At 41.8% G+C, this 17,937-nt stretch overlaps 1 protein-coding gene across 1 annotated transcript in view; it reads left to right on the top strand.

The window, feature by feature from the left end:
• SSU72 (SSU72 homolog, RNA polymerase II CTD phosphatase) overlaps positions 1 to 11,844 on the top strand; it is a 29,559-nt gene extending 17,715 nt beyond the window's left edge. Inside the window, exons 3-5 of the mRNA XM_075520906.1 lie at positions 8,083 to 8,222; positions 10,044 to 10,162; positions 11,224 to 11,844. Coding sequence (XP_075377021.1) covers positions 8,083 to 8,222; positions 10,044 to 10,162; positions 11,224 to 11,325 — 361 coding nt within the window. The 3' untranslated portion in view covers positions 11,326 to 11,844. The remainder of the gene's footprint in view (positions 1 to 8,082; positions 8,223 to 10,043; positions 10,163 to 11,223) is intronic.
• The last annotated feature ends 6,093 nt before the right edge of the window (positions 11,845 to 17,937 follow it).

The following is a 17,937-nucleotide window of genomic DNA, read 5'->3' as shown; positions in this document are numbered from 1 at the left end:
TGCTCATCTTCTGAAATCTGGCACTTGCTTCTAAACCTGAGAAGAGCATCCAAAAGTAATGTGTGATACTTATGAATCCTCTTGTGATTCCCTCTTGCTTGTCTGCTGGTCCTGATAATGATTTCTCTCTTCCTTTGTTCCATGTCCATGTCACGTACTAGACTTATCAGTAGCTTGAGCTATCTTGCGAAGTGTCCGAGACACTGTAGATTCCAGCAGTCAAAATCAAACTCTTCTTGAAGTACACGCTTGGATGAAGTGCATAGTCAGCTGTTTGATGGCATAGTCAAATATGCCGTATCTTTGAAGTCATCTTGTTGTGTTCTCTCTGGTATCTTTGTCTTTCTGGTATGTCTATGATACCCCTTCTCCAGCTCTTTGGCAGTGGACTTTGCCATTGCTCTCTTCCCCTTGGGCAGCTTGTATCTGTCCAGTTTCATCCTCAAATACAGTTTCAGCTGTTTCAAATACAGTTTCAGCACCAACAAATCATTGTCTGGCACTTGATCTCCAGGCTTCTTTCAGGGATGTGTGGGTATGTAGCCCTCGGCTTTAGGGCTCGGCCAGACTTGAGGAAATCAGTGTGGCTAGCATGTTGTTATATTTGGGCCAGCTACTGTGAGCGTGCTCAGTTGGATTTTGTCTGTGCAGCTTGTAGCTTAGAAATGCTATGTAGTTATCCTTAGCAATGAAAAACAAGTGACACTTCAGTTCTTTGCAAGTCGTTAATGCAGGCACAAATGTTATCAGAAATGTTATTTAACCCAAATTAGTACTTTTGTGATATTTTGGGATGTCATATTCTCAGTGTTAAGACTATAAGCTACACAGTGCCACAAAAGACTTGTGAACAAACTCTGCTTTGTACTAAAACCAATTTCAATTCCAAATGAAAGGCAATTTGCACTCTGGATGGGGAATGTAGGCAGTTCTTGCAGTCATAAGCACCGTTGCTTGGAAAGTAGAATTTGTAGTGCTGATGCCCATTTTTAGTCTTTTTTTCCCTGTAAAAGGAAGTGATTCTTAAGGTGGAAGAAGGTTGGGCAGTCTGACACACACACACACACACCCTTCCTTTAAGGAAATGTCTAGTTCCTAGGCATTTTCCCCAGCAGGGTTTAACACAACTTATGTTTATAATACAGATACTAATAAATAAATAAAGATGATATGGAAAAGAGACCTGCACATGCCATTCATACTAGTGAGAGAAGTATTCTGCTCTGCTGCTGTTTTTTCACAAAGAAGAATTGCAGTATTTGAGTATAATGACAGCTGCACCAAAATGAATAACCAGCATGTCAGATTTGTTTGAAGACGTAGAAGCTTTGGCTGCTAGCCACTACTTGAAAGATTTTTTTTTTCCCTAAAAAGTATACATTTTAGCAAATGTAGTTTGCCCAATTATGTTTAATAAATTGGTCTATAGTATATTTTAGATGTAATTAATTTATATACCCCAAAACTTTCAGCTCAAATCACTTGTGGGTTTCATTTTCAGTTTCACCTAGGAATTATAATGAAACTTAACTGAATATCTCAATCAGTAAGAGATCACTTTTCTTTTACCATACTATCAACTTAAATAGGCCAATATATTGGTGTATATAAATTGTATAAGGCAACATTTATCTAAGTTTAGTCATCTGCAGACTAGTCATCTTGATGGGACCTGGTTGGATGCCCTTATGGCAAGGGGGGAGAAAGGGATATTTTAGATGATGATGTTTTCATGGAGGGTGGAAGAATTAAAACAGCTAGGCTACATATACGCCAGATTCTTTTTCACCGATTATCAAGGAAGGCTATCTACCTTGATGACCTTAGATGTAGATGTTTACATACAGCCCTCCAGACCTGCATGGTTGAATTCATCTAAATTTCTTCTTGAGGTATGAAAAAATACTTCTGAAAGGAAATTGTTTATGTGCAGTGATTGCCGCCGCTAAAATGCAGCTCTGTAAGCATTTTGGTAAGCATAGTAGTAAGAAATGAAAACAAACAAGTCTTTGTCTTAAAACGCAGCATCGTATGCTGAAACATGTTAGTGTAAAGAAGCAGGCATGAAGTTTAGTTTTGTTGCTTGCATTTCTTACATGGTGCTTGGTATCCAGGTGATGTTTTACAAGTTCTGAAATACACATTCCTTTATAAATATGCAACTTAGATGGTCTAAGATAGTGGCCATTTCTGTCTATCCATTCCTGAATATCAAGCTCTGAGGTTGAACTACTGTTGACATCTCCCTGCTGAATTAATAGAGCATTCTGATTGCAGTTGGACACTGAGCTCTGCAAAACAGTAATTCAGTGGGAAACAGAACTCATCTGGCTATGTCCAGCTCTGATTTCAGCCCATCCCGTTTTCCTCAATTTCTCATTCAGAATTTTTGCGGTCTTGTTGTATCTCAAAACTGAGATGGTAGGTGGAGGCCCCGTCATCCTAGTTACTGGAAATAAACTTCACCATTAACTGGATTTATTCCCAATGAAGTTAATCACTATTCTCTATTCCTGCTGCTCTGGGAAAAGCAGCAGTGGTCTTGTGACAGATTTGAATGTGTCTACTGTTGTGCAGTGTACCTCTTTCAACCTTTAACTGTCTGATCTTGGGATTTATCAAAGCCTCCTGGTTTTTTCTTTGTTAATCTGTTGCTTTTTGTCAACCTCAAGTACAGGTTCTCTAAACATAATCCATAATAATTTCTGTGCAGACTGGTTGCTTTCTGTACCCTGTATCTTGCAATATGCTTTGTGCCCTAACAAGAGTATCTGTTTTTATTTAATGCAAATAAAACTTGGTTTTCTTACGTAATTTTCTATTAGCTTGTTTGGTGATGATAATGCTTCAGTTGCAGCCAGTACTTTATTGTAATCTTGTCTTCTGAGCTTGCTTTCTTCTTGCTGTCCTCTTGCGCTTCCACTTGAGAAGTGTATTCAACATAAACCCTTGATGTCTGGAAGGGATCGAGGGTCTAAGGCTGGGCTGGGTGTGACACATAGATAGCGCTTCATATTGGAGGGGAGGGGGGCAGAACTCTTCTTAATGGAAAGTCAAATCTGATGCATTTGGCTATTATTTCAATGCAGATTATTTGGTATCCCTTATTAAAGGGGACTGCCGGCAGTCCCCTTTAATATTGATGTATTGGGGAAATTAGTCTCAATATGTAGTTCTTTCGGGAATATCCCATTATTTTATCCAGGAGCTATTTAAAAAAACAAACAAACAAAAAAAAAAAAGGGTACTGTCTATCCCTGCAGAGAAACTCCATGTGACTTTTCTGCTGCTGTTTAGTGTGAAGAAGAGAATGCCCAGAATTTAATTCTTCATAGACAGATTTACAAATTGTTCTAAAGACCGTCTTTTTAGTTTCCTAAAAAGTTGGCTTCTGAAATAGAACTTGGAATAACTGCTGTTCTCGAACATGGCTAAACAGAGGAACGAGGGTATTGTTTACAGGCATAGATGGGAGATAGCGCTAACATTTGAGTCATTTAAAAAAATTAATTACACCGTGAGGGGTTTTTATAACTGTATGAGCATATTTAATACAACTGTAACAGTTACAGAAATACAGACCAGACCCTGGAAAACCTAATTAGGAGAGAGTGTAAATATGCAAGAGCATGTGCTTGAGTGTTTGGGGCTTTTTTTTTTTTCCAATTAATTTTCATAGTACCTGAATGGAATAACGTGTAGCATCCGTAGGAGAAATTTTTGTTGTCATCGTTGTTCTAGGTCTGCCTATCACTTCTTTTTAACATGTTTTACCTGGCTGACCTCGGACAGATAATCATCCTACAATGTTAAGGGGCTGACTGATGTTGAAAAAGCTACATGCCTTTTTTTTTTTTTTTTCCCCTCCCCAAGGTTTTTTTTCTTAATGAAATTTTCAACAATAGTTCTCACGAAATTATAGCCAGAAATATCTTTCAGGTTTGTAAGGATCCAATTTCCTAACAAAAACAGTAATTGAATTTCATAGTCTGGTAACCACCAAATCTTTGCCACTCTATTCAACTGCACAAGAAACACTTATCAGCAAAACAGGGAGTTGGGACGTTTGTGAAAGCAGTAGAATTGTTATGGTTATCTTTCAGCGTGGGAGTGGTGTGTATAGACGTTGAAAAATAGTATTCTGGGGTAGGGAAAACTTATTTTTTTAATTTTAGTCTCATTGTAGGTTTTATGACATACAGGACAGGTTTGGGGAGGTGAGAGCAAAGAATTACTCTAATAATCAATGTGTGAAGACAATTATGAGACTGTATTGAACAAGAAAACACTTCTGCTTCTCAGGATTATCTGCATTATTCTGTGGATGTTCTCCCATATGCCAGTTTCACTTTAACAAAAGTTCCTGTTCACAGTTATTAACCAAGACTTACTCATATTTTGCAAAGCGGACCTATTAGTTACTTCAGTGCAGCAGTGGAAGATGGGCAAAACCAGCAAATAGACTTGCAGTTCTGTAAAACTTCTTCTGAATATTACTAGTGTTTGGGGAGAATACTTTATACAGTATCTTTAATTGAAATTGCTTTCAGTAGAGACTTTTGGAGAGGACATGACCAAACTCAGAAACATTTTGGTATTTTAGAACTTATAAAATGCCTGGGAGGGGGGGAAAGGCATTTAGAGAGGAGGATATTGTGGATCATTGGTATTTTCTTTGTTATTGTTGCACTGAATTACTTCCTGTGTCCATCCTTTTGTCACGTAATATTGGCCAGAGGTTTTGAAGTGCCCAGTTCAAAGCAAACACTCGCATGAAAGGACATCTGCAAAAGCGAACACTGGATGTGAGAGGGAGAAGAGAATGCATCGGTATTACTTGCTGATGTTCAGGCAGTTGGTAGAATCTGCTTGTTTTAGCTTTGTCCGTGATCCAGATTTCTGAACAAAAGCAGACTGATCGCTGTGTGGTCTGCTAAGTACAGTCACTGCTGGCTGGGCTGTGCTGAAGAAGGGGGGAAGAGACTGTGCTGTCTTGGCTATATGCATCTCTCGGTTAGTGCTCATAGCTAAAAGTATTCTCTGGGTCCTGTCAGTGACCAAACGACTGAGGAGGGGTGAAGGATGCTCAGCCACGTGTGTCGGTGTCGGGCAGAGACCTATCGAGGGGATGATGAAAGGCATTTCTGGTGTCCGACAGGAATCTTAAATTTGGGTAGCAGAAGCTATAAAAGCTTTAGGGGTTTAATCTAAACACACAACTCTTGTTATTTTTTTTTTAATACATATATATCTTCATCAATACGTTATTATGGGATATCCGTATGTAAATTGAGAGAATGCACAGTCAGTAACAATAGAAATAGCTGGGTATAGCTGTCTCCATAAGAATGAGCAACAACGCTGTGTCTGTTGGAAAAACTCAACTTGTATTGCAACATCTCCTTTTTATATCAAGTCTTTCCATTACTGAGTTGTCATGCATAAATTTCATTATATTGTGGATCTGTTTAGCATAGTTATTCCAATAAAGGTGATATCTGAATTGGACTCACTGTAAACATGTGATGGATTTACTGTACCAATAGTTTGCAGCAGGTGAAGGCCTCTTAGGTAAATGTATGCGTGCTTCGTTGACTTTCTGAGCATGGTAGTGTTAAGAAGGCTGCTATGGCCAGACAACATAACAGCACTGAAAGCCAGGTGAAAATTTTGTGAGTACCATCTGAAGAAGTGACTGCTGAAAAGAAAGAGCAGACATGCATAGGACAGGGAGCGTGGAGTTGAAATCTGTTGGAAGGAAAGTGAAGTCTGACTTAAATGATTCAACATCTGGCAGTATAGTGGAAACCATTAATAAGTTATAATATCTTTGCATTCACCTGAGCTCATGAAGAGAAAGAAGCTGGGTTATGATTATGCATTGGAAACAATCATGCAGATCACATCCCCCTGCTTGCTAAAAGGATGGTATGCTGTTTTTTTCCAGGTGAAAAATATTTCAGACAACCAAATATGAAAGTGTCATGAATCTTAACTGCTTATTTCAATCTCCTTTTATAGGCAGATGGACCCTTGGAAAAAAAATAGCTGTAAGTTGGCAGTAGAAAGCTTGACTGTGTGGGTTTTTTGAATATGCGTAATTCTGTCTCCAAGCTCAGTCAGGAAAGCTAGGGGACAGATGCCAGCAACATTTTATCCTAGAAAGGGAAAAAAAAGAACCCAAAAAAGTGTGTGGGATGTTGTGGATTTTTTTTTCCTTGAACTGCATGATGTAGAAACGAGGACTGTAGAGAACAAAAAGGGCTCACCTTCACGCCGAACAAAGCAACGCAGCCAGATGTTTACAAGTATTTTGAAAAAGGCTGTTGCAGTAGTTTTCATGCTTTGCAAATAACCAGAGGTCTGAAATGGCTACATTGAAGTGGATTTTTTCCAAGCATGACAAACCCACAGGAGTTTGCAGGGGTGCTGTGAGGAAGCAGTGGGTGCTGGTGTACAAGAGCTGCTTGTGAGATAGCTTTGGGCTACCAAGGACAGTTCTTTAGTTATGTAGGGAGAAATCTTTGGGGAAAGAAGAGTGGTAAAAGGCTTGGGGGTGACCTGAAGAAAAGAAATGCAGTAGCAGTCAGCTGGCTGAGAGAGAATCGACAACGTATATTTGTGATAAAACCCATATCATTCAGTCTGTGATTCCAAATTGAAATTTTCTTCAGTCAAGTGGTTAAAGGGAGATGATGCAGACACAGAAGAGAACTGAATATATTTTCCATATAAAGTAGACTCTTATAGGTAGAAAGATGGGTTTAATTTTTAATATAGCTTAAATGAAACACTGAAAAGCTTTGGAGGCCGTTTGCTTGAAAACTGTTCAAGAACACTCTGAAGCATCTAGATCGGCAGGTGTAGGTCTGGCTACCTAAGGCAGTAGAACTTGAGATACCAGAGGGCAGCTGCCGAAAGGTAGGCAGAAAGTTGCTGGTCTTTTCTTACAAAAGATTAGGACTGCTCTCTGAAAAGAATTAAGATACCTGCTAGGAATGTATATGACCTTTTCAACAAGGAAATAAGCCAAGATGACCTCTTACTTGCTACTAATTATGGACATTTTTTTGCTCAGAATCCTTCTGAGCAAAATCTTAAATTATAGACTGTTGTCCTTACTGCTATTTTAATTTAAAAAGATATACTTGGATGGCTAAAAATACTGCTGCTTCAAAGCAAGGAAGAGATCCATTAGTTTCCAGCCTTTCTTAATTCAAACCTTTCCTGGTATTCCTAATTGACCCATAAAACTTTTGCCTTCAGAGGGCATTTGGTTTTAGTCAAGTGAGCAGATTTATGTGACGGTCAACCCTGGTGTGCTCCTAATGAAACGGCACGTCCCAGAAGGCTGAGAAGACAGTGGGATGAGTGAATCCTGTCTGAAAGGGGGATACAGGATGTAAATTTGAGCCTCAAGGTTACAGTACCAGCATAAATATAGCTACCAAGCAGCATAACAGATTCCTTTCACACAGTGACTGAAGTTCTGACAGGCATAGAGTCAATGTTTTTCTTCATTCCCATGTATGTATCTTGGATATTTTTAAAGGGTGATGCTTCTGCGATTTATTTAATTTTCTTTGGCAGTTCAGTTGCGTAAACCTGAGGCCTGAGTAGGACTTCATGCAGATGTGCAGTTGACACCAGAAACACCATATAATTGACTTTGACTTTCAAGATAGAGGCCCCTGGAGTGAGGGGCAGTGACTTAAGTGAATGTAGGACATTCTGCTCACGCAAACAGCTAAGTCTGTGTGTTCTGAGCATTATGGATATAAAAATAGTTGCTCAAGAGAAGTTGTCCTTCTGAGGAACCCGGCTCTTCTGAGGGCCTTCTAAAGCTGTCTCTGCCATTGTACTAATGACAGTGACAGGCCTCTGAACCCAGAAACTGCATAAATTACCCTGATGGGGATCATGCTGCCACCTTAGGAATCTATTTAGTGGTCACTGCTCTTTATATTTGCAAAGAGAAAGAATCTGATTTTAAAGATACGGTAATAATTTAACTTGTGCTGGTCATTTGCTCAAAAACGTGACTTTTCTTAAAGTAAAGGTACTTAACTCAAGCAACTTCAGATACACACAGAATGGAATTTTACACATGTTGGACAGAAATAAGAGAATCAAGCCACGACCAGAAAGATTCCAGAACTGCAAAGATGTTTTTGACTTGATCCTAACGTGTGAAGAAAGAGTCTATGATCAAGTAGTAGAAGGTAAGGACCTTGAACTGATATACCAAGTTAACTTTGAGTGCTTTTTTTTCTCTCCCCCCTGAAGTCCTTCACAAATCTGGAGACATCTCTGTCTCCTCTGACTGCTGCTGCTGGAACACCAGCAGGGACAGGAGCTCGCAGTTTATTGACGTAGACTTTATGTACCAGAGAAGTGATGGCTGAACACTTATTTCTAAAAGATGCTGGTGTTGGCAGCTACACAGAATGTGTATGCATATCAATTTTAAGGGCTGACATAAGGAAATAGCAAGCATTTGGAGAAACTCAAAAGTGTGGTTTGAAAATGCTCACGGATCTAGAAAACTAGCAAGTTGTACGTGGTGAGCATTTTTTCACCGTGGGTTAATGGAGGAACAAAGTCTAAGCTGTCTTCCTTATGCAACTTCCCTTCTCTGCAGAAGACGTCCTGTGACCTACCAAGCAGTTTATCCACAATATATACCTCCTGGACAGGTGGAGAAACTGTTCTTGAGCATGGTTAACACTCTGCAAACATGCTACGGCTTTGCCCTTAAATGAGTCAAAGTGAGATATGCCAGAAGAATCTCGGTTGGGGACTGGGTTCTGCAGGAACACGATGTAGCAAGCTTGATGTGAACTCACTGAAAGTCATGGGGTTTCAGCAGTGACTCAGGCAGCTCCTGGGCTGAGAACCCTGCCTGTCTCTGGAAATGCTGGATACCGGCTTATGTGAGGTTTAAGGTCTTTCCTTTACATTGAAAGACCAGCCAACTGAATTAGTATCATACACACGATTTAGGAGGCTGTTGCCTTGCCTTGTCAGTCCTCAGTGGTCATGTCACAAGCAGTACAGAGCACGATACATTTGGGCTTCTGCAAGCTGAGCAATTAGGGTTCTGAATCTTTAGGTGAAGCGTTTGAAATGTATTGGTAAGTTCTGAGAGCAACTGCCCTGGTACGTGAATAGATCTTCGGCAAGTTCAGCATGCCTCGCTTAGAAAGCAGCTTTCACTCTAATGTTTTAGGTGAGTATCCTGAGGAAGGGAGGTGAAGAGCAACCACTTGCTAATTTTCCAGTTGTGCATCTCTCTGACTTCATGGTAATGCCCTTCATAATTGATCAGTGAAAGGAAGTGCCACCAAATAGCTCTAGATGGGAAAGCTGAGACTTTAAAATGGAGGCCTCGGCAGGTTTGCCAAAATGAAGTTGCAGAATGGGGTTTGGAGAGAACAACTTGTAGCTTAAAAACTGTGTGTGTAATAGGAAGGTGATGTGAGAGAGGCATAACAATAATACATGGGTGGATTAGTAGGAAAAAGATGTTTTATTTCCCCCCCCTTCACCCCATTGTTAATAAGCAGAACACATTAAATCTAGAATTTTCTAATGTGACTATCGGTGCTTAACTTGTAGGAGCTCACCTCGCAGCTTAATTTTCAGATTGTTCGATGTACAGTGCTTTTTTTAAAAATGGGCAATTAAAACTCTCCAGGTGAGGAAGCCCAAATTCATTCTTGACTTTTGAGAATCTTGATCTTGGTCTTTAAAGACTGTCAGAATAAGGTGAGCAGTAACTTTTCTTGACCGTGGCAAATAAACTGTCATGACCCTTCCACAAAACTGAGTTCTTTTGTTTCCAAAATCCATCTCTCGTTTTTGAAATAAGAGGGACTATTGTTTAAGACAGTATGAAATGAACAATTTTCTAAAAACAAGGTTGAAGAAGGCAGAGGTGGACAATGTCTATGCATTTCTAAAAGTCTTATGAATAATCTGTGTAAAATATGATACCATTCCACCCAAAGTTTTGCTGTTACGTGTGTTTTGTTTTCAACTAGATTTAAATTCCAGAGAGCAGGAGACGTGTCAGCCAGTACATGTGATCAATGTGGACATTCAGGATAACCACGAGGAGGCAACCCTGGGTGCTTTCCTTATCTGTGAGCTCTGCCAGTGTGTAAGTAGAGAGGGCTCCTTGCCTGTGGGTACCTTGGACCCAGCTGACTGCAGAGGGGCTGGGGTTTGCTTAGTGCTCCTTGGAGGTGCTGCGTATTGAAAAAGTTGTTTAAAATCCATGTCAAGAGGTGTAAGTTTCCAAATTCTTGTGGTTATTTTTGGAGCTGTTGTGCAAACAGATGAGTTGTCACTGAGTTCATGGTTTCCAAAGTGGACTCTCTGCGTGTGCATCCAAAACCACTGCACTGATAGCTTACGTGAAAAGCAGAATTGCAAAGCACCGCGCGTAACCGTTACACACGTTGAGCCCGTACTCAAAACGCTGTTTATGGCAAAACCATCCATTTCAAAAGCAGTTGTAAGATGTGGGATTTAAACATCAGAGTTGCACTCTGGATCACAATAGACTTGAAAAACGCCCGATGTAGGTGTATTTCATAGTACCACCCTGCTGCGTGTATGATGTGGAAGAAGAAACTGGTGCCTTCTGTCATCCATATTCGGGGGCCCTAGCCCTTGAAGTAAGACTGAAATAAGCCGCACTCAAAACAGTCCATGTAACCGTCAAGAGAACAGAGAAGGATCTGTGTCCTTTTACACTGTGCAGGTTGATGAGTTCACCTCTTCCAGTGTGGCAACAGGCTGGTTTTTTTTGACTCCAGCCTATGTGATCTATTCTGGTCTTAAATCCTTTCCAGATTCCAAAAGCCTAAGAGGAGGGTTCAAGGACTTGAAATTTTAGCCATCTGTTCAGTGTGCTTGTAGCTATTCTGAAGCTTCCACTTGTTACCCAGTGAGGATGGATATTGCCTGCTCAACGAAGTACTAGTTAAGTGCCAGTTCGGTGGGTTGGAGAAGGAAGGATTTGCAGATACACATGATGCGCAATATATATATACGTTTGGGAATGCTGGGAATATCCATAAAGCACCCAGTGCTGCGCTGTCTGGTACAGCCTGCTGGTTTAGATTTCACAGTAAGCCAAAAGCATTGAATTATTGCAGGTTTCTGAACGACATCATATCCTTGGAGTCCGGTTGCTTAGTATTTTTTCTCTTCTAGATACAGCACACAGAAGACATGGAAAATGAAATAGATGAGCTGTTACAAGAATTTGAAGAGAAAAGTGGAAGGACTTTTCTTCATACTGTCTGCTTTTATTAAAGCACATCTGTCTCTTAGGCCTTAATACAGATGAGGGAAGCATGTGTTTAAAGTTCTGATTATACTGTATTTTCTTGGAAAATGAATATTGATCTTTTTGTTTGTTTGTTTAAAAACTCCTTTTCAGTGTCTTTTTGTTTTGTTTCAGGTATTCTGTCACAGGTAGGCAGAGATACTGGTTGGGGTTGTACATATGAGATGATTAAAAGTATACACAAAGGCCACCTATTTAAAAATGAAAATCAAGATTTTCTTTAAATCCTACTTTAATTATTACAAGTAGGTTTTTAATTATAAAGAGAATGTTTCTTGAATATAAGTTTATAATGTATTTTTCCAGCTTACAAATTTATTTTATTTCAGTTGTGCTTTTTTTTTTTTATTTTAATGTGACAGAATGGCTGAACTATGTGAGGATATGAATGGAACAATGAAAAACAAGTATCTGTATATTATTAGATATAAAGTTGGAAGCATCCAATAAAAATGAAAAACCTGTAAGTTTGTTTGTTTTCAAAATAGAAGCTAAGTAAGTGTGACTGTGCTCCGTGCGGTAAAACACGAAGGATCTGAAGTAGCACAAGAATGCTCATTCATCCAGGATGTCTCGGAGAGGGCAGTGACAGCAAGAGGATCTTGTCAGGAATCAAAAGACCCGAGCTGTGTCCCTTGTTCGGAGAGGCTGTGTGCTTGGGCAGCTCATAACGACTTTTGATCCTGCGCTGAGCTGAAGTGAACTGCTTTCTCGGTATGAATTAGGGCACTGCCGGGAAATCTTCTGGGGTCTCAATTGCTTTTGAATTATCGCGTGTGAGATTAATAAGACTGTGAGGCTGTAAGTGTAGCGGTCAGGGCCAATTGTATGTATGCCTTCTATAAGGAGGATGGGGAGAAAGGGCAAACTCCACTGTCAGTGTAAATAATTCAAAGCTTTTTTTTTTTTTTTTAAACTGAAATATCTTTCGAATCGAAGCATTCTCCTCCCATACAGCAATAATAAACGTGCTTGTCACAGCTCAAAATCCAGAAACTGAGTATGCATATACAAACAGAGCAAAAGCTTAGACTTCTCTCTTTTCAAACTGATAAAAGTGAAAACAAACTGAACTATTAGGCATTCAAAATGTGAATGGTAAAGTGCTGCTGCTTACAGGCAAGATCTTAAAAGTTATTTTGTTAAAGGAACCTGTAAATGATTTGGAGCAAACGAGGTCTGTGTGCTCTTTAATACACAGGACAACTGTGAGGACGACTTTTTAAACATAATTTAAAGCCAAGTAGCATGAAATGGGGTTTGAGCTCCTGGCTTCTCTCTCTCATTCTATCCCTGACCTCTGACAGCTTGCCTGAATCGCCTAATTTCCCGTCACTTTAATCATTTTGCAGATGCGGGAAGCTAGCGCTAAGCACTTTCTCTCCATCTGGGGCAATGTTCCCCATCTCTGCGGAGAACTTCGCCTGCGTATGAAGTAGCGCTGCCGCATGACTTACTAAACCCTGTCAGTGAACACGCTTGCATACATTAAAAGGCATCTGCTCCACACCTCAAAACTGCAAGTCCATCTCTGAAAAGACTTCTTTGCGGTTGCAGATCTCGAAGTCTGTTGAGTCAGGCCCCTCTCTCTGCTCCTGGGATGTGGGGGTTGGCTGGGGTTTCAGCTGCCTTGTGGGAAGACTTAGACCTCTGCCAGCTCAGTCTGTGTCCTGGACGGTGTCCAAATGGGTCACTGCATCGTACTCGGGTCACAGGAATGCTTAATATCCCTGAATTACCTGCGCTGGTTCTCTTGTCTGTTAAAAATACTTAAAGCAAAACAATTCTGTGGAGAATGAATGAATAGCCTGGAACAAGGAGGGGAGGGGGGAGTTCAAGCAGCAGTTGTGGTAAGGTTTGCAGAGCCCGTGTTTCCTGGCTGGCTTGTCCTGTCCCGTTTTGTTTCTGGAGATTCTGTATTTGAAGGATTTCATTCAGCCTCCTCTGCTTCTGCTCATTTGTCTGTCTGATACCATCGCTTGTTACCATGGGGATATTTACAGCCGAAGGAAGAAGATGATTCTGTAAGGACTGCACTGCTTTAGTTGATCTCTTTAAAAAGACATTTCAAGCAGGTACTGAGTATTTTGAGCAGAGTTTTCCTTCCCTGTACAGTATCAGTACTGAAGTCGACTCCTTGGCAAGGTGAAACTTGGAGAGTGTTTGAAAGTGTTTTCTACTTTGGACTTAATTCATCCTAAACAGAGCTCTTCGCTGGTTTTTTACAGAAAGGCAGTAAAAACCCAAACAGGATGTTTTAACCAGTATTTTGTGTGTACGTGGAGATGTACAGCAGTGTCCTTTTTATTACATAAAGATTACACTTTTCATGTGCATAATTGGCAGAGAATTCTGGTTGCTGTAGTGCTAAGTATGGATTCGTTAGCAGAACTTCAGTTCACTGCATCTCTTCAACTGAAATGAGAAGCCTTGGTCTAAAAACATGATATAGCGTACAGGATGTTACAGAATTGTTCTTTCCATCCTAAACATTCTGTTCATAAGTAAAAGCAACACTGGGAGCTGGTCACTTGTCGTTCGTTTATCTACCAGTGTGCAGAAGGACATTTGGACGGACGGATGGATGGATGGATGACCTGCGTGGACAGGCAAGTATTCTGAATGATCCACAGTCCAGTTCAAAGTATTCAAATTTCTGTGAGCAAAACTTGTCTTCAGCTAAAGCTGTTCTTACTCTCACACATTACTTCTCATTTCACTTACAGGTTAGTGAAAAATGTGTGCATTTATATAGTTACTTTGTCTCCGTATGCTTTATTTGCATTGAAATCCACAATGAAGCTCAGTTTATACAGAAATGTGGTGGGGTCCTAGTCCTGTTTGAGACACACATATATTTATCCACACACAAAAATACAATGTAGGTATAAAATAAACTGGGTAAAAACACAAGGTCAAAGTTATTTTGTGTGTAAAAAAGAAATCTCAAGAGAAACTTGGGTTTAAAGGAAATGGGGAAAAAGAATGCATTTTTTCCTTTAAGAGTGGGATGGCCTAGAAATGATGATGTTCTCTTCCCTGCCTTGTAGATACGGTGATACTCCTGTTGACGAGTATCGGTGCTGAAAGATGGTCCGTTTCTTTGTAAGTCCTGTAGTTGGCCTTCTTCCTGCGTAACGAAGGAAAGCAATGGAGGGTTAACGCCTTGTGAACACCGACTGTGAGTATGCAGAACGTGGCTGTGATGGGAGATTTCTGCTGTCAACGAGAGTTTTCAGCTATCGAGGCTGCTCTCCCAGTTTCTGTCAGGCCAGCAGAGGTGGCTTTACAGTGCGGATTCCTCCCAGAGGTTCTTCCCCGCCCCTTTCTAAAGGCAGTGGTTATGTTCTGTCAGCATTTCTGTCGCTTTTGTGACTTTCGATGAAAGGCCACATTGAGGAAAGGATAGTATCTGTTGAAGTGCGTTTGTTAGGTTTTGCTCTCTTGCTGCCATGCAGTTGATGCTACTTCCTCTGTGGGCAGATCTTTGCCAAGAACTTCTTGAGGCTTCCATCTCTCGCATCTCGGCCCTCTGCGGATCCTGTCCGTAAGGCACAGAGCAGTAGAGCCCTGTTCGCTTCTAGTTTGCAGTCTGCTTTTCTTTCGCACGAGTCACTTTGGATTTTGTGTCCGTTTTCTGTGTTCTTTGTCTTGCTTAAGACCTTCATAACATTCACGAACGTTCTTCTTTCTGTCAGAGACATCAGCGCGTCTTTCGAATAGGTTTATGTAAATAAAAACTGGTGATTAAAGAGCAATGCCTTTTCTCCCCCCCTGCACTGCTGGTGTCTTATCCCTGAAGTTCTCTGCTTGCTGGCTTCCTTCACTTGCCTATAAGGCTCAGTGCACAAAGTGATGCCGATAACGCAATCGTACTGCACGTGGTGGAAAAGAGCATTCTTCCCGAGGTTCCACTGTTGCTGGATCTGACTGTCCAAAGATCAATGATCCTAGCTAGACTTCCCCAATGCAGCAGCCTAATGAATTTGTTGCTAGGCAGATTATCCAGCTTCAACTTCTATTTCTCATACGTGTAGGAGCTTAGGAGAAGGTATCAATAAAGACAAACACAAATGCTTGTATCAGCCCAGGAACAAAGAACAGGGGAATAAAAAACAGTCAGTGGAGCATAGGAAGGGTATAGGACAGCCGAGTGGGTTCTTAGGAAGAGAAAAAAATAGGAAAAAGGAGAGAATTGCTAGGTCTAGGTGTTGTTAGACTCTTCTATAAATTCTGACTTGCGGGAGCACCGCAGAACGCCAGCTGAGGACTGTGCTCCCTTCAAGAGGAAAGCAGAGGGAGTCAGTTCCTGGGAACGTGGCTTGTGATAACATTCTACCTGGGGCTGCATACTCACAGGGCAAAAAAAATCTGAGGTGGTTCCCATCCGGATGTCTCTGGTCTTTTTTTATCATCTTAGCCAGTATTGCTGGGGTTTAAAAGCTGTTTGTAAGGAGGGAAGGGTACGTTCACTGTATGCCCTCAAGTGCTGAGAACTAAAGGAGGCTGGGTGGCAGTACCAGGTGGTGCAGCAGGGCTTGAAAGCAAGGAAAAGGCAGTGGTCACTCGATTAGGGATAGGCCAAATGCCGCTGAGATCTTGTAATGCCGACTATGGCCTTGTCTGCGTGAGGGGGGTGGTGGCAGGACTCCGTGAGGCTTGAAGCTGAACAGGAGCCAGAGGTAGCGCGGATGCTTGTCTTCAAAAAGGAGCAGCAGCTTCCTTCTAACAATATTAAAGTGATTAGGAGCAAGTTTAACAAACCCATTGTAAACTATTGTGGTGGCAACCCAAAACTGACGAAGCATCTGTTAGCACCTACGTTAAAGACAGTCTTCACTCATGCAAGTATCATGTCACTTGGCTCAAATACAGTCAGTCCCTGCTGCCTCCTTCCATTAGATGAAAGTCACCAGAGAAACTCTTCATGGCCTGATTTCCCCTAGGCAGGCAGGTGGAAGGCCAGACCGCCTGAACACCGTGCACGGCCTCAGGTTGTTCTTGGGTCTCGAGCTAATCGGGCTGTGAGCAGCCAAGAGTTCAACGTGTCCTAGCGCTGAAGGGGACAGAGATGTTGCTGTTGGGTTGTTCCTGCAAGAACAGGCGGTCTGTTTGTTGGCCCGGGTTCGTCTCCAGCCTGATCCCTGCCGTGGCTGTGCAGAACTCATCATTTCCACCACGGGTTGCTGTGAAGAGCTGCTTCTTGATAAACTCTGTAAGAGCCTGCACCAAGGCTAGGGAGCAAACCTAGATGTAGTGGGGTCAAGAGGATGGGACAAGACAAGCTTTGCGAGGTCCAGCCAAGTCTGGACATGTTGAAAATGGGCCAGCAAGAACAATGAGGAAACCTGTTTGACTGACACGCTGCGGTAAAGCGAGTGTGAGATGTTCCTGGCTGCCGAATCGCAGATGTCACTTGGTGCTCCTGCCAACTGACGGAGGTTGAAGTGGAGAGAGGAGAAGGAATTTCTAGTATAATTCAGTGCCACGGAAGATCATCGACTCAAGCGTTCTGCGTGGCGACTGGATTTCATAAAGACTGAGATAATTTCATGGCCGCTATCCACATTTGCGGCCCTGTGAGCCTGTCAGGTTTAGTGAATCCGGTGCTCTGGGCAGTGCCAGGGGTGCAAGAAAGGATTCTCGCGCTACCCTGTGCGTTAGCAGCGTTTTGCCCAGGACTAGGCTGAAGTTGGTTGACTGTCGGGCAGCTACGCTGCCCTGTAGCCGAAGGCGGGAGGTAAAGGGCACAAGGTGCAACCAGGACGGCAGAGCGCGCAGAACAAAATGATCCGAACAGTGATGTTTGGAATCCTCATCAGCCAGGACTTCTGCTCCAAAAGGACAAGAAGGGAAGGCGGCTTCTCCAGAGCTACGCTGAGGAACCCGGCTTATGCCTGAGCCAGTGACAAAGTCTTTCCTCAGTGCCTCGAGCCCAGCTGAGAGCTGACCCAGCCTAGCTTGTGGGGATGGCTGGGAGCTCAGAAACATTGGCTGATGGCCGGGCACAACTTCAGTTACATGAAATTCCTTGAGACTCGTCTTCAAGTTGTCCTCTCCTGTGATTTTATTTGGCTGTTACTTTAAAAACACGTATGTTTTTCTACAACTAGCAGAGTAACTAGCTGCGTTATCTCTGCGTTACTTTTAGCGAGGTCCGTATGCTGCCATGCTATATGCATATAGATGGTAGAAACCACCTCCTGGCTCACTAGGAAGTGAAGGCAGCGCAAGGCAGAGGGCTGTTGAGGAGGGAGCCCTGATGGGTTGGGCAGGATTGCGGTGCGAGGGGCCTTCCCAGCCTTGCTGCGCTTTTGCATGAAGTGCCTGGCTTATCAAATGTTTCATGGGTGTGGTTTAATTTAAAAAAAAAAAAAAAATCTGCAATGCAATCTGTGCTCTAATTTGAGGACACCATTTAGTGATTTTAATTGTGTGACAGTATTTTGGTATTTTCAATACCCAGTAGTAGGTTAATGACTGTTCCTTGAAGAATGGAGTTTATATAACACAAGTCATTACATAAGGAGGCTGATTGTGGCCTGAGGAACAGAAGGAAAACAAATATGCAAGAATGC

This window comes from Mycteria americana, chromosome 18 (assembly GCF_035582795.1).
Source record: "Mycteria americana isolate JAX WOST 10 ecotype Jacksonville Zoo and Gardens chromosome 18, USCA_MyAme_1.0, whole genome shotgun sequence".
In the NCBI taxonomy this organism is placed as follows: Eukaryota; Metazoa; Chordata; class Aves; order Ciconiiformes; family Ciconiidae; genus Mycteria; species Mycteria americana.
The sequence above is the reverse complement of the archived record's forward strand: the minus strand, read 5'-3'. Positions and strand labels throughout refer to the sequence as shown.